General features: G+C 34.0%; 1 protein-coding gene across 2 annotated transcripts in view; it reads left to right on the top strand.

The window, feature by feature from the left end:
• The window catches only part of DNAH8 (dynein axonemal heavy chain 8), a 129,128-nt gene that overhangs the window by 36,081 nt on the left and 72,435 nt on the right, over positions 1-20,612 (top strand). For both annotated transcript variants that reach the window (XM_032684441.1, XM_032684439.1), the window contains exons 26-41: positions 299-485; positions 2,044-2,234; positions 5,645-5,771; positions 7,631-7,866; positions 9,958-10,062; positions 11,061-11,174; positions 11,788-11,850; positions 12,883-12,983; positions 13,890-14,027; positions 15,257-15,497; positions 16,515-16,714; positions 17,012-17,165; positions 17,254-17,417; positions 17,578-17,680; positions 18,239-18,343; positions 18,632-18,793. In XM_032684441.1, the coding sequence (XP_032540332.1) occupies positions 299-485; positions 2,044-2,234; positions 5,645-5,771; positions 7,631-7,866; positions 9,958-10,062; positions 11,061-11,174; positions 11,788-11,850; positions 12,883-12,983; positions 13,890-14,027; positions 15,257-15,497; positions 16,515-16,714; positions 17,012-17,165; positions 17,254-17,417; positions 17,578-17,680; positions 18,239-18,343; positions 18,632-18,793 (2,391 nt within the window). The remainder of the gene's footprint in view (positions 1-298; positions 486-2,043; positions 2,235-5,644; positions 5,772-7,630; positions 7,867-9,957; positions 10,063-11,060; positions 11,175-11,787; positions 11,851-12,882; positions 12,984-13,889; positions 14,028-15,256; positions 15,498-16,514; positions 16,715-17,011; positions 17,166-17,253; positions 17,418-17,577; positions 17,681-18,238; positions 18,344-18,631; positions 18,794-20,612) is intronic.

Below are 20,612 nucleotides of genomic sequence, written 5' to 3'. Positions count from 1 at the left end.
AGGCTAGTAATGTATTCCCACACATTATATAAAGTCCTTATAAAAATGCTGCTTAAAACGTAGAAATTTTAAAAATAGTTGTAAAAAGCCAGTAGGACTGTATAAATAGATAGTAGGTCAGTACCTATGCTTCATCTCCTCGGAGGCAATTCTGAGCCAGACAGCCTGTTAAAGTTACATTTTCCAGCTTCTCTTCTGGGCTAAGCTTCGCAATTCACTATGAGTGAAGAAGAACTGAGGTCTCAAAAATGCCAATCAGTTTCATTTATTTCAACAATACTTTAACTGTTTTAAATAGGAAATTGTTCCCAGTTTAGATGACATACAGCAAGCCATCAATCGCATGATTCATTTAATACTGGAAGTAAGTCGTGGAGTTGCTCAGTGGGGACAGAGACATTTGCAAAAATCTATTTTAAAACCAGAACCAGGTACACAGCAAGCATCTTCTGGATTGCCAGGAAAAAAGGCTAAAAGAGGTGAAAGTAAGTGTGGGTGTTTTTTTACTTCTTTCAACTTTTTACTTTAATAAGAACACCATATATAAATATAAATATTTGTAAATAAGCTAGCTTTTCTTCAAAGCACCCAACTGTGGATTATTTTGCATTACTTTTTTTGATTTATTTTGATTTAATTAGCTGTATTTCTCAGAAATAGCTTTTCAGGCTTATGGAAATGTTAAAAGTCTGAGAAACAATGAGCAGAAAAATCTTTGAAAAATTGCTAACTAGATCTGCATCTTCTACTTAATGTAGCCATAACGGTATAGCTGAAACCATAAACAATGATTTTAGACAAGCTGCCATTGAAATATGGAGGTAGAATAAGAGCTAGTTCAATCAGTGGATTTCTGTAAAGATTTTAATTGCTGTATGTATTCCTAAATTGGATTATAAAACACCTCAAATGTGTTTTCATTTAAATAGTCAAACTGAAGATAGACCTGCATTCATTTTAGTGAAATACTTTATTCCTTAATATTGTTTCTAAGCATCTCTCCGTATGCTTTGAAAGCATCCATAAAAGCCTAAATATATTTTTAGCATTGGGTTCTCTCAGCTGTTTGGCTGAGCCAGTGATCTGCAATATAGTTATATCTTTGTTGTGATTCCTTTGGAAAATCTGTAACATCTAGGAAAGTTTTTCTTTTTGACCGTCTGGAGCTGGAACTTTATCTTTCTTCTGATGTGTCTTTTATGATTTTAACCTCTTTAAATGGGTTTCAAGCAGGGTGGCAGGAAACAATCCTGATCAGACAGTCACAGTTTTTGCCTCTGCTGCGCCAAAATATAACATCAGCAAATAACCATTTTTATCACCTTTACACATCAGCAACACCTGGGGGTGTATGTTAATGTTTGGGCAATGAGATTTATGGAGTACACTGGTAATGATGGATCAATCTGAGATTGTTTCCATTGAGTATACCCCATAAAAGGTCTTCAGAGTAAAAGAGAATTTGGAGTTGCCTTAAATCCCCCTCATTAAACAATGTTTCTGGTGGGAAGAGTGGATTTTTCTTCTCTACTTTCTGAAGTCTACTTCAAAATGCCCAGGCATTGTTATGACAGAAGTAGCTCATTAGATCTCAATACTATCCATTTCTATATTGATCCTGATTGTCTCAGCAATTCATCAAAGAGTTCAAGAGGCTTACACTGCTTTAAGGGGTATATACAATTTAAAAACTTTGCATATAGGAATTTAAAAAAATTATTAAATAACTTGGAAAGTTTATGAGGCCTTTGGTGTTCCAGTTAAAATTAAATTACAGTGAAGAAAATTAAATTTGTGAATGAAGAAGACTATTTTCTTTCTTTTTGCAAACCTTCATTTTAGACTGAATTTTCTCTAGCTGTATAGAGCCTGGTGTGAAATACCAGCTGGTACTTTCATATTAAGCAGTCAGACAGATGTTTGAAGGAGGATATTCAGCCTTATTGAAGAGCATCATTGCTTAACTTGGTATGCATAGGTTTAAAGAGAATTCTAGTCAGACTGTTAACAGTTCACTGATGTATATATAATTTTATTTTACAGAAGGAACTGAAGATACTAAAAGAAAGCTAAAGAATTTTCACGCAGGTGTTGCAGAACATGAAGCTATCACTAAATTAGTTGTGCTCCTCTCTTCTTCTGTGAATTCTATAAAAGAAATAGCTATTGAAGTTCTGCAGTACTTTGAGAAATATAAGGTCCTATGGACAGAAGATAAAGATGCCAAAATTCAGGTGAGTTTAACTATGATCACCTACAGAACTATTCTTCATTAATCTTCTATTTTGAATCAGAAATCTTTAGGGCAGTGAGGAGGGTGCACAGGAAGCTCAGTACTCTGGACTTCAGGAGAGTAGACTTTGGCTGTTTTAGGGATCTGCTTGGTAGAGTACCATGGGATAAAGCACTGGAGGGAAGGATCACCTCCTCCAAACTCAGGAACAATGCATTCTGATGAAGAGAAAGTCAGGCAAAAGTGCCAGGAGGTTAGTGTGGATGAACAAGGACCTCTTGGACTCAAACTCAGACACAAAAAGGAAGCCTACAGAGTATGGAAGCAAGAACAGGTAGCCTGGGAGGAATACAGAGAAATTGTCCAATCAACCAGGGATCAGATTAGAAAGGCTAAAGCCCTGATAGTATTAAATCTGGCCAGGAACATCAAGGGCGATAAGAAAAGTTTCTATAAGTGCGTCAATCACAAAAGGAAGACTAGGGAAAGTGTGGGCCCTCTCCAAAGGAAACGGGAGATGTTGTTACCTGGGACATGGAGAAAGCTGAAGTACTCAAGTCAATTCATTTTCACTGGCAAGTGCTCCAGCCATACCACCAAGGTGAAGAAAGTGAAAGCAGGGAGGGACTGGGTGAATGAAGAACTGCGCACTGTAGGGGAATGTCAGGTTCTAAAATATCTAAGGTGCATAGGTCCATGGGACCTGACAAGATGCATCCTTGAGTCCTGAGGGAACTAGACCAGAAAGTAGATAGGCCACTATCCATCAAATTTGAGAAGTCATGGCAATCTCATGAAGTTCCCACTGACTGGAAAAGGAGAAACATAACCCCCATTTTTAAAAAGAAAAAAGAGGAAGATCTGGGGAACTCCAAGGCAGTTAGTCTCACCTCTGTGCCCTGCAAGATCATGGAGCAGATCCTCCTGGAAACTGTGCTAAGGCACATGAAAAATGTGGAGGTCATTTGTGACAGCCAACATGGCTTCACTAGGGGCAAATCATGCCAGACAAATTTGGTGGCCTTCTGTGATGGGGTTACAGCATTGGGTGGATAATGGAAGAGCAAGTGACATTGCCTACCTGGACTTGTGCAAAGCATTTCACACGGTGCCGTATGAAATCTGTGTCTCTATCAAAGATACAGTTTTGATAGATGGACCACTCTGTTGGTAATGAATTGGCTAAGTGGTGGCACTCAAAAGAGGTATAGTCAATGGCTCAATGTGCAAGCAGCCACCAGTGACGAGTGACATTCCTGAGGGCTCAGCACCGGGACCAGCACTGTTTGACATCTTTATCAGCAACATGGACAGTGGGATCGAGTGCACCCTCAGCAAGTTTGCTGATGACACCAAGCTGTGTGGTACAGTTTACACACTGGAGAGAAGGGATGTCATGCAGAGGGACAGTGACAGCTTGAAAGGTGAACCTGTGTGAACTTCATGAAGTTCAACAAGGCCAAGTGTAAGATCCTGCACATGGGCTGGGGGAATCCCAAGCACAAGTATACAGTTTGGGTGGAGAATGGATCAAGGGCAACCTTGGGGAGAAGGACTTTGGGGTGTTGGTTCATGAGAAGCTCAGCATGACTTGGCAATATGCACTTGCAGCCCAGAAAGCCAACAGTATCCTGGGGTGTATCAAAAGCAGTGTGACCAGCTGGTTGAGAGAGGTGATTCTGCCCCTCTGCCCCACTCTTGTGAGACCTCACCTGAGTGCTGCATCCAGCTCTGGTGCCCTTAACATAAGAGAGACCTGCTGGAGCAAGTCTGGAGGAGGCCACTAAGTTGATCAGAGGGTGAAGGACCTCTCCTAGAAAGACAGGCTGAAAGAGCTGCTGTTGTTCAGCCTGGAGAAGAGAAGGTTCCAGGGAGACCTTATAGCACCTTCCTAAAATGGGTGACAAGAGAGATGTAGAGGGGCTTTTTAGAAGGGCATGGAGTGATGGAACAAGTGGGAATGCCTTTAAACTGAGAGAATGGTGAGGCACTGAAACAGGTTGTCCAGAGGAATTGTGCATTCCTCATCCTTGGAAGACCAGGTTAGAGGGGGCTTTGAGCAACCTGGTCTAGTGGAAGATGTCCCTGCCCATGTCCGGGGAGTTGAAACTAGATGATTCACACTCAAAACATTCTGTGATTCTATATTACAACTCATAAAAATTCCCACAGCATCAGTGCTGATAGGTGTTCATTTTTGTCTATGGAAAGCATTTACTTTGAGTTTATAAACATTTTATTCACCGATCTTCCTGTAGTTATTTTAGGAGGTGGTTTCTGCATTCTATATTCCAGCAAGAATCCTCTATGCAACTCTTGGTTGTTTGAACTGTTAGTTGAATCCTCAGGTATAATGGAAATATTTTGCATGTGGTACAGCAAGAAAAAATTAGTTTTCAGGAATTGGAGGTTTGACTTCTGCTTCAGAGTATTTCACACTGTTCTTCTACAATAAAGTTTTAATTAAGAATTTGAATTTAGGTATTCAGGAGAAGAAAGTTGTCTTCTGTATAGTCTTTATTTAACCTTGACTTAATAGAGTTTTCTGTTCTTATCTTTTCTATTTAATAGACTTCACTATATATACATATCACATAATTTTGTTTAATATGGGGGCACTGCCCTCTTTTGTTTGTCTCAGTGCAAGTTGAGCAGTTTATGTGGGCTAAAAACCACCACTTTATATAAAGAGCTGAAAATTTGCTCTAGAATTTTAAGTCTAATAGAATAAATACTATTAGTTTGATCTAGTTACTACTGAAGAAAGAGATACTGCTACAGTGAAAGCTTGAATAAGGCAGTTAAGTTCTATATACATGTGCTCTGATTTCTGCATTCTTTATTTACCACTATGCTAACTCTTCCACTGCCTGTCTGAGTACTCTCAGACAGAAGAGTAGAAGTGGGAAAAAGGTTTCAGCATTTATTACTTGTCCATGCCAATATAAGCATAATCAATAGAGGGCCTGAGTAACATTTCTGAAATGCAGCTTCTCAGAATCGCAAAATTTTTCTGCACTTGAGTTCTACTCATGGAACTACCTAGAAGATGTATTTTCTTGTGATTGTTTTACACATAATTGGGCTAATGAGGTAGTCTTTCTGTAAATGTGGGCACATATTTTTTGATGTCTGTTTTGTCACCTGTTTTCACAAAACCAGTAGGCACTTAATATGTCCTGGATATCTGTTTCTCTGTTAAATTTGACTGGAATTTCTGAACAAGCTTGGGAGTTACTGACAGAAAAAATGATAAACATGTATTTTACTATGTTAGCAAGGCTACAGAAGGCTAAAAGCAGGTATAATATTGGTATACATTTTCAGTAATTGCTGAATAACAGTTGCAACATGTGTTACCAGAAATATGGAAAAGGACATTTTTTGACTGACATTTTAAACTACACACAGGAATTTTTTGCTAGCTCTCCCTCTCTCTCTGAAATTAAAGAAGAAATACTTCACTATAATACATTTCAGCAAGAGATGGCAAGTTTAAAACCCATTATTCTTCTTGGTCCAATTGAATTGCATACAGGTATGACATATTCTTATCTTAATATGTACAGTAAGATAATGAGTAAAATAGTAATGTTATTTGCTTTATTGTTGTAACTATGAGTACAAATATATATATATATTTCAATATGAATAGAAATCACTGAAGAGACCTCACTGACTATCTGACTTGAAAAAAACCTCTATTCCCCTTGCCTTTTCTTTGGAGTGTAAATATGGACAGTATCTTCTGTCATGGCTGTGAAGTTGTTATGGAGGCTTGCCGAAGAGTTAACGGGTATGTACTGACACTAATTTAATCCTCCCTGGCACTCCTCTCTGGTACCAGGTCAGTCAGTCCTTCTCAAGAGCACTGAAAGAATAAAGCATCTTCTTTGGTATTGTTGAAAGACTAGCACACAACTGCATTAGCATCTTTTTCACTTTCAGTGTGTGTTTCAGCAGGAGATATGGCTACTTAGCCATTCCCATGTTTAGTATCTCTAGCTCTCAGAACATCATTATTCTGAATTAAGCTGTTTATGCCATGGCATAGCTGTTTGTGCTAAGGATTCGAATGACACTTAGGCCTTTCACCTTGCAGGGCTAACATGTCTACTCTGGACCAACTCTCTGGTTGATACCTAGGGACAAGAAGAAAACGTGTCCCTTTTGAAATATCAGTTGGCCACATTTCTAATGAGCAACCTTCTTCTTCTCACAGATCTGTTTGACTAGATTAAGAAATAAACTAAAATTTGTCTTCAGTGCGCATCAGAGAAGCAGAAGCTGCCTATTTTTAAAGATTAGAGTTCATTTCAGGATCTTGGTGGTGTGACCCTATTTCTTTCAGTGAACAGGCAAAAATGTCAAACTGCTGACTATATATCCTTATGCAGGCCTTGGATGCAGTTTCTCCTTAATGAAACCACTCTGGAAAACACTTTCTGCCTGTTATTGAGTGAACAAGAGCGGTAATAACGAATGTATACAAAATTATATGGATTTTGTTGATGGTCACAGTACTCCCTCATCTGTGACCACTGCATCAGAGGGAACCAAATCCTCTAGATTAAGGAACAAGGTTATTAAATGTTTTTACAATCTGAGGCAGCAGTTAGTTTCTCGGACTGTTTCTTGTTCCCAAAACTGCTAGATTTGGGAATTGATTTATTGTGATTTACAGACTCTAACTTCTGACAGGGTACAGTACTTTTCTTGAATTACCTGTGGCCTTCAGGAATCATCTCTTTAATGTTAATAGCCACATTATTAAAGAAGAATCTGTATCTACTGTAAAATTTGGTTTGTGAGCAGAAGCTTTTTGTGCTGTTAGTATGTTTTTCTTTCTTTTATCACAATACCAAACACTGCCTATTAAAATCCTAATTTATTCTGTTAATAAGTTAGAGTGCCAGTGATTGACTTTTCTGTCCCTTCATTGTTCGTTTGTGTTTATATATTAACTGCATCTGATGTGTCACAGTTTTAGCTGTGAACTATTCCAAATCCCAGTATTGAAATCCCAAGATGCCACCTCCTCAATGGGTATAAGCCATTTAAATACCACCAATCTTTATGCATTTGGTTAATATATATCAAAGGTATTCTCTGAAAACCCACATTAATAAGTAGGCATCCTGTTCTTTATTCATCTTCTCTATGTATTCCATTAGGTAAGTTTACCAGCATTTTTTATGCCTACCATAGTATACAGCAACACAACAGGAATATATTTCATTATAGTTAGAATTGCTTTGAAACTTTTAAAATACTGTAATTGGATTGCTTGTCTGCTTTTTTCTTATTGCTGTTAAAGAACCATATATGATGATGTGGGCTTTTTTAACAGAAAAAAATTAAGATCTGGATTGCATTTTTTTTTTTTTTTTAAATCAGGACCACTGAAAACAGCTCTAGCAACTGAAGCTAAAGCCTGGAAAATGCTTCTTTGTCGTTATTTAAATGAACAATACAAAAAGAAATTGACAGACATGATGTCGTTCATGAATGAATACATAAATAAATTGTCTCAACCTCTGCGTACCTTAGATGATGTCAGATTAGCAATGGAAGCTTTATCTAAAGTACAAGAAAATAAAATAGATATGGATATGTCTCTGGGACCTATTGAAGTAAGATGACTTTTAATTTTTTCATTGAACAAATATTATTTTATATATATCATCCATTATTATTATTACAATTATTAATATTTGATAATATAGATTAGGTGTCACAAGCTAAGATTATGTGAGAACTCTGACAGTGAATTTACTGTCTTGAAGGAACTAGGCTGAAGATGGGTAACAAACTATTATTTTTGTTGTTACTTTTATTTTATATTATGAATCAGTATTAGATAATTTGCTAGATACTGTGTTAATACAAAACATAAAAAACTATTCTCTCTCAAATAAATTTTAATATAAATGCAATCTAGGAGACAACATACAGAAATAAGAAGATGAGAGCACAAGACGAGGGAGCAATTTTCTCTCTTTTGCTGAGTGTTTTTCCATTAGCCTTAACCCTCTTCTTAACTTTTCTGTGCCTGTAAACAAACATCTTGATCATTTACCCCTTGAAATATAGCCAGAGAATATTTATGGTGTCACATATCATTGTATGCTGTCAAAATCTTGCAACATTCTTTTAGTTTTCTCTATAAGAAAGAAGCTAAAAGAAGCTTATTAAGTTTTCTATGTACTTGGTATTTATTATCATGCTCTGAAGCAGTTAACTTAGTAGAAGACATTAGCTTTATGTTTTCATCCACATTTTGGAGAAGAAATTTTATTGCTCTATAGTAACATTTTTTTTTCTTGAAGACTGTTCTATTAACATGATACTGAAAAGGACTTTCAGCGATCTCTTTTACTAGTTTTATGACATGAAAGTGGGTTTTGTCTTAACAATTTATGTGGTGGTCTTTATAAAACAATCAGTTCTGTGATCCAAAAGAAAGAGAGGTTAAGCAAGTAAAAGAAGAACCTGAACAATAATTTAAATATTTAAAGTAGTATTCAGACCTATTAAATGTTATTTCTTAGATGTTAAATAAAGCAAGCTAAAGGAACTGAGATCAACACTGTTTATCTTGTCAGGTTTTACATGTGTAAATCATGCAAACTTTTAAAATAAATAAATAAAAGGTATAAAAAATTAAGCAGTATTAACATTCTTGTTTATTATTATTATTATTGTGCTTCTGTCGATTTGAGATGAATATTTAGGGTAATATTCTTTCCCAAACCACTTACATTCTAAATTATCTTGCAAACATTTACTCCCTTTTACTCCCTTAATGTAATGAGTCCCATTAATGTCAGTAGGGTTAACCAAGTTAACAAGTTGCTCTCAGATCTTTTTTTCTCCATCTCCAGGAGAAGAATAAACCTAGATACCAGTGCAGCCTAGGTAGAAATTAGGTTTTGCAGTAAAAGAATTGAGTTTCTTGGTGTACACCAAGTTGAATGTAAGCCAGAAAAGTGCCCTTGCAACAAAAGTGCTTGAGGGTCTTCTGGACTGTATTACAAGTTATGTTACCAACAGATTGAGGGGCATGATTCCCTCTACTCCAGGATATGAGACTTATCTGGAGTGCTGTGTCCAGTGCTGGGCTTCCCAATATGAGACAGACATCGGCATACTGGAGTGCAAAAGTTGAATAAATTATGAAAATGAACTTATTTTTAAATAATGCAATGTGTATAGGAGGAGGATAATAAAGCAGAAGATATGCAAACAAATTGCAAATGAGAACAAGAAATAAGAAAGGTTCATTCAGTTTCAGATACATATGCAGGTATTTGACAATGTGGCAAACTTAGGAACAAAGATTTTATAGACAATATGGCAAAACTTTTATAAATGCATAACTTAGTGTGCACAATTATTCGAAGTTTGAAAAAATTCATTAAAATCTACGTTCAGGTGGAATTTGAATAAGTGGAATAAAAATACCATAGAGAGGATAAAGTTTTATATTTTCTAATATTAAATTTATTTTGTTTGTATATGTTTTCCTAGTATTCCAACCAAGAAATCTTTGAAGAAATATTTTTTTGCTGTTGTTCCCTAGTTCTTCATTCATCATCCTTATTTTAAAAAAATGCCTAAAATATATTAACAGATTTCCTTTTACGTGTGTTTTACAAAATTGATCTATTTCCTGCGAATGAACTTCCAATGCATCATTCCTAAAGTTTTATTTTTCCATCTAGGAAGCCTATGGCATTTTAAATACATATAAACTGGAGATTACAAAAGAGGAATCAGAAGGCATTGATTCAATGAGAAATTCTTTTAAGCAATTACAGACTATAGCTGTAAGTATATAAAATTATGTCGTATATTTGTCTTCATGTGTTTTTTTTCAGATTATAAATGAGAGTCAGAGACCAATTGTCACTGCTCTCTGACTTCTCACTGCACACTTTTGGCCTCAGTTGTGCACCAGGGTCTATACTTTCTATCAGTATGTTAATTTTCTAATTTTTTTAATACATATCTTTAATATTTAAATATTATTGTAGCTTTTAGATATGTGTTTAACACCTGCAAGAAAATGAGAAATTTATTGTGTCTCTGTGCTTCTGCTCGCCTTCATTTCCAGTTCTTGTGTCATTCTTCTCTGACCAGGGAGTTTATTACCCTTAGATTACCTGTTTTTAAGAAGTGCATACTCTGCCAGTGCCCTTACCCATAAGTGGTGATTGTCCTTTATCACTTAGGACAGCCTTATATCCCTCAACAGCTCTATGTTTATTATTTTAGGTAATGTAAGTGGTTAGATAGGAATAAGTAGATATTTCATTGAGCCCATTAAGGTACATCCTGTCCTGCAGGTTAATCACTCAGGAAAGGACTTGAGAGTATGTTTTACATTTGTGTGCAGTTCTTGGTTCTTTCTCTCAAGCTTTTGAACAAAGTATAAGAAAGTTGTTAAAGAGAAGGCTAAGCCATTCATGAGGAAGATGACTCTAACACTTTGGGGCTTGAGGGTGTTTTTAGAGGGAGGAAAAAAAGAGAATAAAGACCTTTTTGTTTTGTCACCCCCTTGAAATGAAACACATTTCCTTAAAGATGGAGATTTTGTTATGGGTTTTGGTTGAGGTGGTTGGGTTTTTTTTCCTTCGGCTTTACTCTCAAAAATTAAATATATAACGCCATAAGAGGAAAAAATGTATTTAGCTTCAAATATTCAATTTTTGTTCAAAAATTTGGTATGTTTTATTTATGGTTTTGATTTATATGTGTTATATACTCAAATATCTGCTCCTGATTTTTACAGAAATAACTTTGACTTTAATCTTTTCTATGCCAGACCGAAGTTCAAGATGAGTTGATTCAAGTTCAGCCCAAATTTAAGACTGAATTGCTAGAATCAGTTGCAGTTTTTCAGGAGGATGTATCAAACTTTGAAACGTCATATGAAACGGTAAATGAAGTTAGTAGTTGCATGTAAGACTTGTACTTAGTTTTTCAGTATTTTTGGTTTGCAGTATTTGGTTGCCAGAATTTTATTCTGCTCAGCTACTGATGTTTGATGCTATGGTTGCCAAGAAGTCATCATTGTAGGTCAGACTTTTCAATAGGAAGAAATAGCAGTGTACACAACTCTGTAAAGAAAGAGAAGAAGTCCTGGTGGTACAACTTTAATGAAATCTTAATTATAAATTAAATTACATAATAATTAAATTACAAATTAATTCAGAAATTGTAGCACATGCTGTGGCCTCTTTGCTCACATATCAACATTAAAAAGGACAGTCTTAGGCCACGGCCTGGGTATTTTATTTTCAGCAAAAAAACAAAGTGTGAAAAGTTACAGTCTAGTCCTCTTGAGTTTAATTAAGGTAAAGAATTTTCAATTGCATAAAAGTTATCTTTTCTTAGATTTACCATTTTAAGTATTGCATTACCAAGATACATACTGTGATTTGAACTTGACTAACAAAAAATAGGTATTTTTTGATGACCTGTAAATATACAGGGGACTTCAGTCACTTTGTGAACTAATATTCAAATTTTTTAAATTGCTTATTTGAAAGGAAGGGCCTATGGTTCCAAGTATTCCACCTCAGGAAGCCAGTAAGAGGCTACAGATCTTTCAGGTAAGAAAGTAAACTGTTGAATTTCCAAATAATTAAAATTAGATTTCTTATTGCTTATCATAACAAGTTTATCAAATTATAATTTGGATATTCTGTGTAATATTATGTTAACTGTACTTTAATTTCTCTCATGCAAAGCTTCCCTTAATGGGAAGGATTGATTGATTGATCTATAGCCTTTCTTCACTCTTCATGTTTTCGAGCAGAAATTGTCAACTTGAAGTAATAAAATCAGTAGAAAATGGAATTGTCAATTATGACACCATGATAATTACTGAAAAGAAGCCAATTTACAAAGCAGATATGAGACAATCTTTTAATCTTTTAAAGATCACATTTTCCATTAGATAGTTGTGTTTCAACTTGATATTTGTTTACTATGAACCTCAGTTCACAGGTCCATGAGGAAGTTTTGATTATTTTTCATCCTTCTTCCTTTTTCTGCAAGTTATAGTAACTTGAATAGTACTTTTGTCAGTCTTATATATTGTATGGATTAAGTAAATTCTAAGTTTGAGAAAAGCACTGAGTAACTGAAAGAAGATGCTTAAATATTCTAATGCACCTAATACGTAGCAAAAATTGAGTGATTTTGTTTGAATTTGCTGCATTTCTTATTTTACCAAGAGAATGCTTTGTACTTATGGATACTAATTGTGAAAAAAAATTTTCAGCACTCTAGTGTTTTTCTTCAGGCTATATACTTTACCATTTGATACAAATATTTTCTTTTTTTTTTTTTTTGTCAATTATGTGGAATTCATTTCACATCTTATTTCTTTAAGATGCTTCTTTGAATGATTGCTTCTTATGTAAACCTTCACTTTTGAATTCACTATGTGGATTTGAGTATCATGCTACATGAAGACTATTCAAAACTTTAGATCAAAAACATTTTCAGATATTTACATATACTTCTAATAAAATTAAGACAAGTTTAAAACTGTTTAATGATTTATTATTAGATAATTTTAAATTAAAACCTATAAACTTATATTTTCATTTTGTCTGTATGAAACATAATTTGAGCAGGGTGACTTCGATGAGTTGTGGAGAAAGTTTATCACATACTCATCTGGTGAACGGTTGTTTGGGTTGCCTGTCACAGAGTATGAAGTTTTGCATAAAGTCAGGTAACTGTGAAATAAAGCTGTCTTAAACATTTATTAAGTATGTTAGAAAATCTTAGGCATATACCAAAGGGGGAAATATTACAATATGCAAGTTTTCTGTTGCCTTAAATAGATAGATAGATAGATAGATAGATAGATAGATAGATAGATAGATAGATAGATGAATGAATGAAAATTTTGCAGATATAACATATTTGCCAATAAAAATAATTTTATTTATTTATTATTGTAACAGAACCATATCAGAACATTTTAATGTGTGTATATACTATATAAAGTAGCAATATGCTCTGTTCTAGAAATATAGATATAAATAAAAATACATATATAAATAGATGAGTAAATATAATATTATATGTTAAGATAATGTAGAAACTGAAGAAGATGCAAGGGAAAGTCTCACCATATATGAAGAATTTAACTGTAGCTTTTGTGAAAATTAGAATTTTTTGAGCAGCTGTAGAAATGGGGAGCAGATTCTAAAATGTTTGCACATTTCAATGGTTTGATGATGATTCACACCACATGAAGATCTGACTCTCTGATTGTTATTTAGTTCGGATTCAGAGAGTGCTTCAGAAGTAAATTGACTAATTGTTCCCACTTACCATGCTCTGTTTTGCACTGCAGAGCCAGCTCAGGGTATATAACCTAGGTTACTTTAGGGTGAATGGAAGTTTTGGAGAACTGGATGAAAGCAAAACTTCCCCAAATATGTTCGGTGTAGATATTTCTCTGTTTTTGTGGATTTTCTTTTATGAAACATTCTTTTCTGCATTAAGAAACATACTCTGATTGATCTGTCTCTATTTTTTGTAATAACATTACATTACCAAGTATTTAACTATTGTGAGATATCCAGAGAACTGATTAAAATAATTGGCATAATTGCTTCTTTTTTCCCAGGAAGGAGTTGGCCTTGCTTCAGAAATTGTATGGATTATATGATACTGTAATAGGCACTATCGATGGTTATTATGACATCCTTTGGACAGAGGTAGATATTGAAAAAATTAGTGCTGAACTTCTGGATTTTCAAAACAGGTATGTTTATAATATGAATAATAACTGATGTTAGATGCATTAAGGTTTAGGTGAGTTCAGTAGAGCCATTTGATATATTTAAATACAAAGTTTCTATGAATAAGGTTTATCATAAAACAATAAGATTATTCAAGACAGAGGGAAATAAAACCATACTGTTAGTTAAGCATCTTTTACCTGTAATTTTCATAACTGAAGGGCATACAGTTAGCTGAAGCATCAATCTTCTTATCTAAACCAACCAAGAGTTCAGGAGGGCTGAAATTTTATCTGTAGAAGGTAAGTTCTTCAACTAGGATGATTAGCACATTTATTTTAAGTTTTGAATACAAGAATAACAAACACAAGATACTTTACCCCTCAGAGAAATTCAGGCAGTTGTTAAACATCCAGTTTGACAGCACCCGGGGAAGTAACCAACACAAATGTACTGGCAACCACCCAGCATTGACATAGCTCTAAACCACAGGCTGACTGCTGTATTGTACCTGATTACTGAAAATATGAAATTATATCAGTGGAAGGTAGAGAAATAAGTGATAAATGATGCCAAACTAAGGCTTTATTAATTTTTTTGCTAAAGATATACTTTATCATTTACAATAGGGCATTTCCGTGGTAGATCAACTGCTTAGCTCTTAGTGTGTAGGCTCTGTAAAAGTGTGGTCAAAGAGATGAATATTTGTTTAACTGTTCTGCTGGGGTTTTTTCCACATTAGAAGTATATCATTTTCATTAGTGAATAGTTTCTGGACCACTAATCAAAAGTGAGGGAGAAGGTGGTCATATCTGTTTCATTTTCATGTCTATCTCCAAAGTGGTATGTTGCTAAGTACCATGAATATTACTGGTATTTAAATTGGAGTAAATATTGTATTTATACAAGGATCTCATATGTGAAATTTAACTAATTTTGTTTTGTTTTTTCTTTACTAATAAAGAGTTTCTGATGATAAGGAGCAGATAAGCTATGTTTTAATGGAAACTACAATATTTTTTTATTTACAAAGAACATATCAGTGGTTGAGACTGTAAAATATTACGATTTGTTAGTAGGGCATTTGCATCAGTTTTTCCCAAAAAGGTAGGCTGACACAAATTGGAATTTTACACAGAAAATGTTAAACACAATCCAATCCACTTCATATCTCCTTGTTTAAACAACTGTTTAAATGATTCCTATTTTGAGACAAGGCATTTACTACTGTATCAATTGAATTTAACTACAGGTGCCGTAGACTGCCTAAAGGTCTCCACCACTGGCAAGCGTTTTCAGACCTCAAGAAAAAAATCGAGGATTTTATTGAGTCTTGTTCTTTGCTGGAAATGATGTCTGACAAAGCAATGAAGCAAAGACACTGGGAACGTATTGCTGAAACAACAGGACACGAGTTTGATGTAGAATCTGAAACCTTTTGCCTTCGAAACATCATGGAAGCACCAATTCTTAAACATAAAGAAGATATTGAAGTAGGTGCATACATTTTTTCCCCCCTTGTTCATTTTCTATTATTAACAAAAATAATATGATTACTTATAAAATGATTACCTTCTTTTAAAATATTTTTTACTTAATTAAAGTCCTCAACTCTTAATCAGACCACACTAGTTTAAACAAATTTATATTTTATTTAGAAGTTTTTATGCATATGAATAAAGATAGAGATAGCAGCTGGAATCTTTGGACACTTATTTTTAGATAATCTCTTAAAATTCTTCTACCATTATTGTATATGATTTTCTTAGCTCTTTTTAAACAGGTAAAAAACCTCAAACAAAACATTGAATAATCATGACCACTTAATTTTTTAATTCTGGTTGCTTTAAAGTTTAGTAGATAAATCATAAATTTTAGAGGAAGGCTTAATGCATAATTATATTTAAGAATTTTATAGATTATTATGGCTTCTTTTGAACCATACAACTTCAAAAGAACCCCCAACTGAACTTGAGAAAACTCAGTGGGATTTGCATGTTTCATATGATAAATATGTATGCAAAAGATATATATAGATACATATATAGATATAGATATATCCATACTTGATTTATATGGAAGGATTTATATGGAAGCATTCCAAGGTAATCTGCTTAATTTTGAATTAAGCTTTGATTTGAACTGAATGTTGGACTTGATGACCTTTCCAACTTAAACTATTCTTAGATTCTGTGATTCTATAAACTGAAATGTGGTAAGAGTCAGAGTTCATCTGGTGATGAGTCTACGTCACGACACTCCCTAAGCCTTGTAAAATTATGATTCAGAAATCTTGTTACACAGAAATAACAAAATGTGAAGCCACAGAAAATATTTATCCATCCACTTCCAAGTGTACACTTTTCAGTTTTCCATACAAGTAATTCGAGTGAGTAAAATACGTAGTGTGATCTCTGCATTTTTAAATATGCTGTTACTAGCTGAGCAGTATAAGGAAAAATCTAATTTCAGAAGAATGGAGAGTCTAAAAAGTGGTTCTTTCTTTGCAGGATATATGCATATCTGCCATGAAGGAAAAGGATATAGAAGCCAAACTATCTCAAGTAGCTGAGACGTGGGGAAACCAAATTCTGAGTTTTGCACAGTTCAAAACAAGAGGAGAGTTACTGTTAAAGGGAATTGAATCATCAGAACTTTTGGTATTGATGGAGGACAGTTTAATGATTCTTGACTCTTTACTGTCCAATAGGTACTTGGAATTTTACATGGTATTTTCAGAAACACACCAAGATAGCAACAGTACTATTAGTGAGATAAATTAACAATAAATTTGAATGAAATATTTTTAAATGAAAAAATAGTAGCAAACTTTTGTCTCAATATATTTGAATGTAATCGAGCTGGTAAAACCTATCCGTGAGGTTGTTCTTGTTCTAAGTAAAACAGGTGTTAGTTTGTTATGGGTTTTTTTTCACCATTGTAAGTATTTATTTTAAATTAGCTTTATTTAGAATTAAATAATTGCTTCTTCTCATCTTTTTTTTAGGTACAATACAGCATTTAAAAAACAAATTCAGAGCTGGGTTTTTAAACTAAGCAACTCTGCACACATAATTGAAGAGTGGCTGGTTGTGCAGAACCTTTGGATTTATCTTGAAGCTGTTTTTATAGCGGGGGATATTGCAAAAGAGTTACCACAGGTAAGCTTCACAATGCTGGCCTACTATTGCGTATTAAAAGCTGTGTAATAATTTCCAACAGATTATGATGTGCTTTTGCTATATGTAGGAAGCAAAGCGTTTTCAGAATATTGACAAATCATGGGTAAAAATAATGCAACGAGCTCATGAAAACCCAAATGTAGTAGCCTGCTGTGTTGGAGATAATACTATGGAGCAAATTCTCCCTCAGTTACATGAACAGTTGGAATCATGTCAGAAATCACTTACAGGGTAAGTGATTCTAAATTAATTGTTTGATTTTTTTATTGCATTATTATATTGTAAATAATTTATATTGAATATGAATTGTAGTTTAGTTTTAGTTACACTCTTTTACAGAAAACAGTGATGCCCTGAAATAGTTTAAAAAGAATCTTGTTCAATTTTAAAGGTATTTAGAGAAGAAAAGGCTACTGTTTCCAAGATTCTTTTTTATTTCTGATCCTGCCCTTGTTGAAATTCTTGGACAAGCAAGTGATTCTCATACAATTCAGGTACAACCTTAGTGATTTTTTTCTGCTTATAACATAAAAAATTAGAATATGAAGAAACATTTAATAAATTAAAATATAAACATTTTCTTCTTACAAACTTTGCTTGAGAAAAAAATTCTCTTCTTGCTCTTTGGTCTTTAACAAAGTGTGAGATAGATACCTGTAATTTAAAAAAATCTTCAGAATGCAGAACTCTGGAATGTGGTCCCATCAAGTGATTTGCAGGTGGTTCCTTTCACAACTAAACATAATAGAAGGGATCCTGTGAAACTTTCCTGCTTTTCATATTGCAAAATTCATCCAGCTAGTCTGGATTGTTACTGAGGGTTGATTGAGATAAACCAGTTGATCTCTTCTAGATCACATCTGGAAAATGTAAAAACACAGTAGATGGAGATAAAATTCTACACAGTCATTTCTGTAATTATTACCTACAAATGGTCAGATATTCATCTGTAGGTTCAAATGAATGTTTGCGGGATAACCTTATTTGAGATTATTTTTCTGCTTGCTAATGTGAAATATTTACATTGAATGATTCCTGAATTATCCTTACAGCCGCATCTGACTTCCATATCTGACAATATAAATGAAGTAGACTTTCACCCAAAGGATTATGATCGCATACTGGCAGTCATATCAAGAGAAGGAGAAAAAATTCCAGTAATTATCTGATTTTTTTTTCCAGAAATGTTAATGGATAAATAATTTTATTATTGAAAATCTAAGATAGAATAAGTTGAATTATTGTTAGTTACAAATAAATATTTCAAGGATTGTTGTTAACAAAACTCAAATATGTCTTCATTAAACATATTTCTGTTATGTTAACTGAAATAAAATCTGTAGTTGTAAATAGAAATTTAGTAACTGTGTAGTAACTCATGTTCTGAAACAGAAGGTTGGTAACTATGTTGTATTTTATACCCTTTACTGTAATTAATTTTTCAGTTGGACACTCCAGTAGTTGCAAAAGGACCAGTAGAACTTTGGTTGAAGATTTTATTGCAAGTGCAGCAGAAGTCATTGCATGGCATAATTAGGGCAGCATATTACCAAATTAGTGACCCAGGATGTCAGCTGCTGAGTTTTCTTAATCAATTCCCAGCACAGGTAAGAATACAAGGTGTGGATATGTGTGTATAGTCTGGGTTGTGTGGGGGGGCAGGTGGAAGGTAAAGAGCATATGGAATTGCCTAGATGAGAAAGTTTTCATAGTGGAAACAAGGGGAAGGATCTACTCAGTAGAAGGCAATCCTTAATGACTTAAATTTTGGTATCCTGTTTATATCATAATATTTTTCTTGCAATCTACTTTAAAATTACTTTTTTTCTTTTCTTGGAGAATATAAAGTACAGCTCGTATATTCTGTGATGGATATTGCACTCCTTTCAGCAGCAAATAAAATTTCATGTGCAGATTGATTTCTCTCTCATAATTTAAGATTGCAAGACCTATAATTATGATTATTTATCTCATAATTTACCAGATCTACCTCATAGTTCATGTTTTTGTCAGTTATGATAATGCAGTCCTGGTAGAAGCCTATGTTGAAGTATTCTGGTTTGCCTAGAAAACTCCTCTGTCTTATTGATAATTCATAAATATCATTAACAAGTAACGAATTGTTTCCCATCCTCTACAAATTCTGAATCTATAATTTGCTAATTGGTACAATGCTGGGTGTAATTTTTGAATAAAAAGTTTTGCAAATATTAAAGCTGGCCAGTATGTTGCTAATTAAAAAAATATCAATACATTTAAATATCTAGGAGAATTATCTTAAACATGTATTTATGATGTAGTTATGTATTGTGTCACCATTATTTATTTGAAAAATTTCACTGCTTTAAACAGATAGGGACTGTCTGGCTTGTCAGATATTTGAAAGTGGATTTATTACCATGTGCAAAGATTTTTTTTCACATGTCTTGCTAATCCAGATTTTCTTACATTCAAAAAATATTTTGTGCTAGAAGGATTTGGCCAAGAAGTTTTTATGGAGAAAGAAAAACTGTGTTAAAGGAGAGAGAAAAAATTGGGCAAAATACTGATAAACACAAAATGTTTTCTTCAAACTGCCTTTTTACTGTCTCTGAAGCTTCTGTTATAGGTAGCAAGAAAAAGTCACATCCAGATATTTATTTTTTGTTTTCCTTTGACCATTCACTCTAATATAAATTTGTTTTAGACTCTATTTGTTAGAGCCTGGTGATTTTACAGTGGTGAGATATCTCCTGCTAGACAAACTCTGTAACCATGAACTCACTGCAAGTATAGGGAGATAAAAAAATAGTAGGAGTGGTTGAGTCAAATTTTTAGGGCTTGGTGCCTTGTGAATATAGAAATGTGGGGAATAAAGGTAATGAAGGGATACAGTGCTCATCTATCATTTTTGTTGTGGGTGTTGTAAATCAAAATCAATCTGAGATGGTAGTTTATGTTCAACATCCTCTAACTCTCTAGATTTATTTGGAAGCAAAATAACTTTTAGTTCAATGTTCTCTAGACTGTACTCCAGTCATAACAGAATGTTAGAAGGCAAACCATCCCACATTTAGTAGCAATGGCCCAGAATTTTAATGTGCTTGAATTAGCTACACATTGGCAGTGGGAAATTTTCAGAAGGTCTTCTACACCCAGGACCAGTTTATGTTTGTGTTATGTTATGTTTATGTGGAGCACTCTAAAGGATTTTTAGAGAAACTGACACTCATCCTTAGTTTGAGTGTATCTCACTACATGACAAATTTTGGAACAATTTTAAAATGTCTTCTCAGGAAGGCACAGCAGAGCCAATTAATTCAGCGCAGTGTCCTGGTGAGATAGATTCATGCTAGATGTAGTGATATTTTGTGACTGTTTACACAGCAATTTATTGTTCCCACCCAAGACTTCTATAACAAGGCTTGAGTTCAACAAGTGATTATT

The sequence above is a fragment of the Chiroxiphia lanceolata genome, chromosome 3, assembly GCF_009829145.1.
Source record: "Chiroxiphia lanceolata isolate bChiLan1 chromosome 3, bChiLan1.pri, whole genome shotgun sequence".
Taxonomy (NCBI): Eukaryota; Metazoa; Chordata; class Aves; order Passeriformes; family Pipridae; genus Chiroxiphia; species Chiroxiphia lanceolata.
This window is presented reverse-complemented; position numbering and strand designations above follow the sequence as displayed.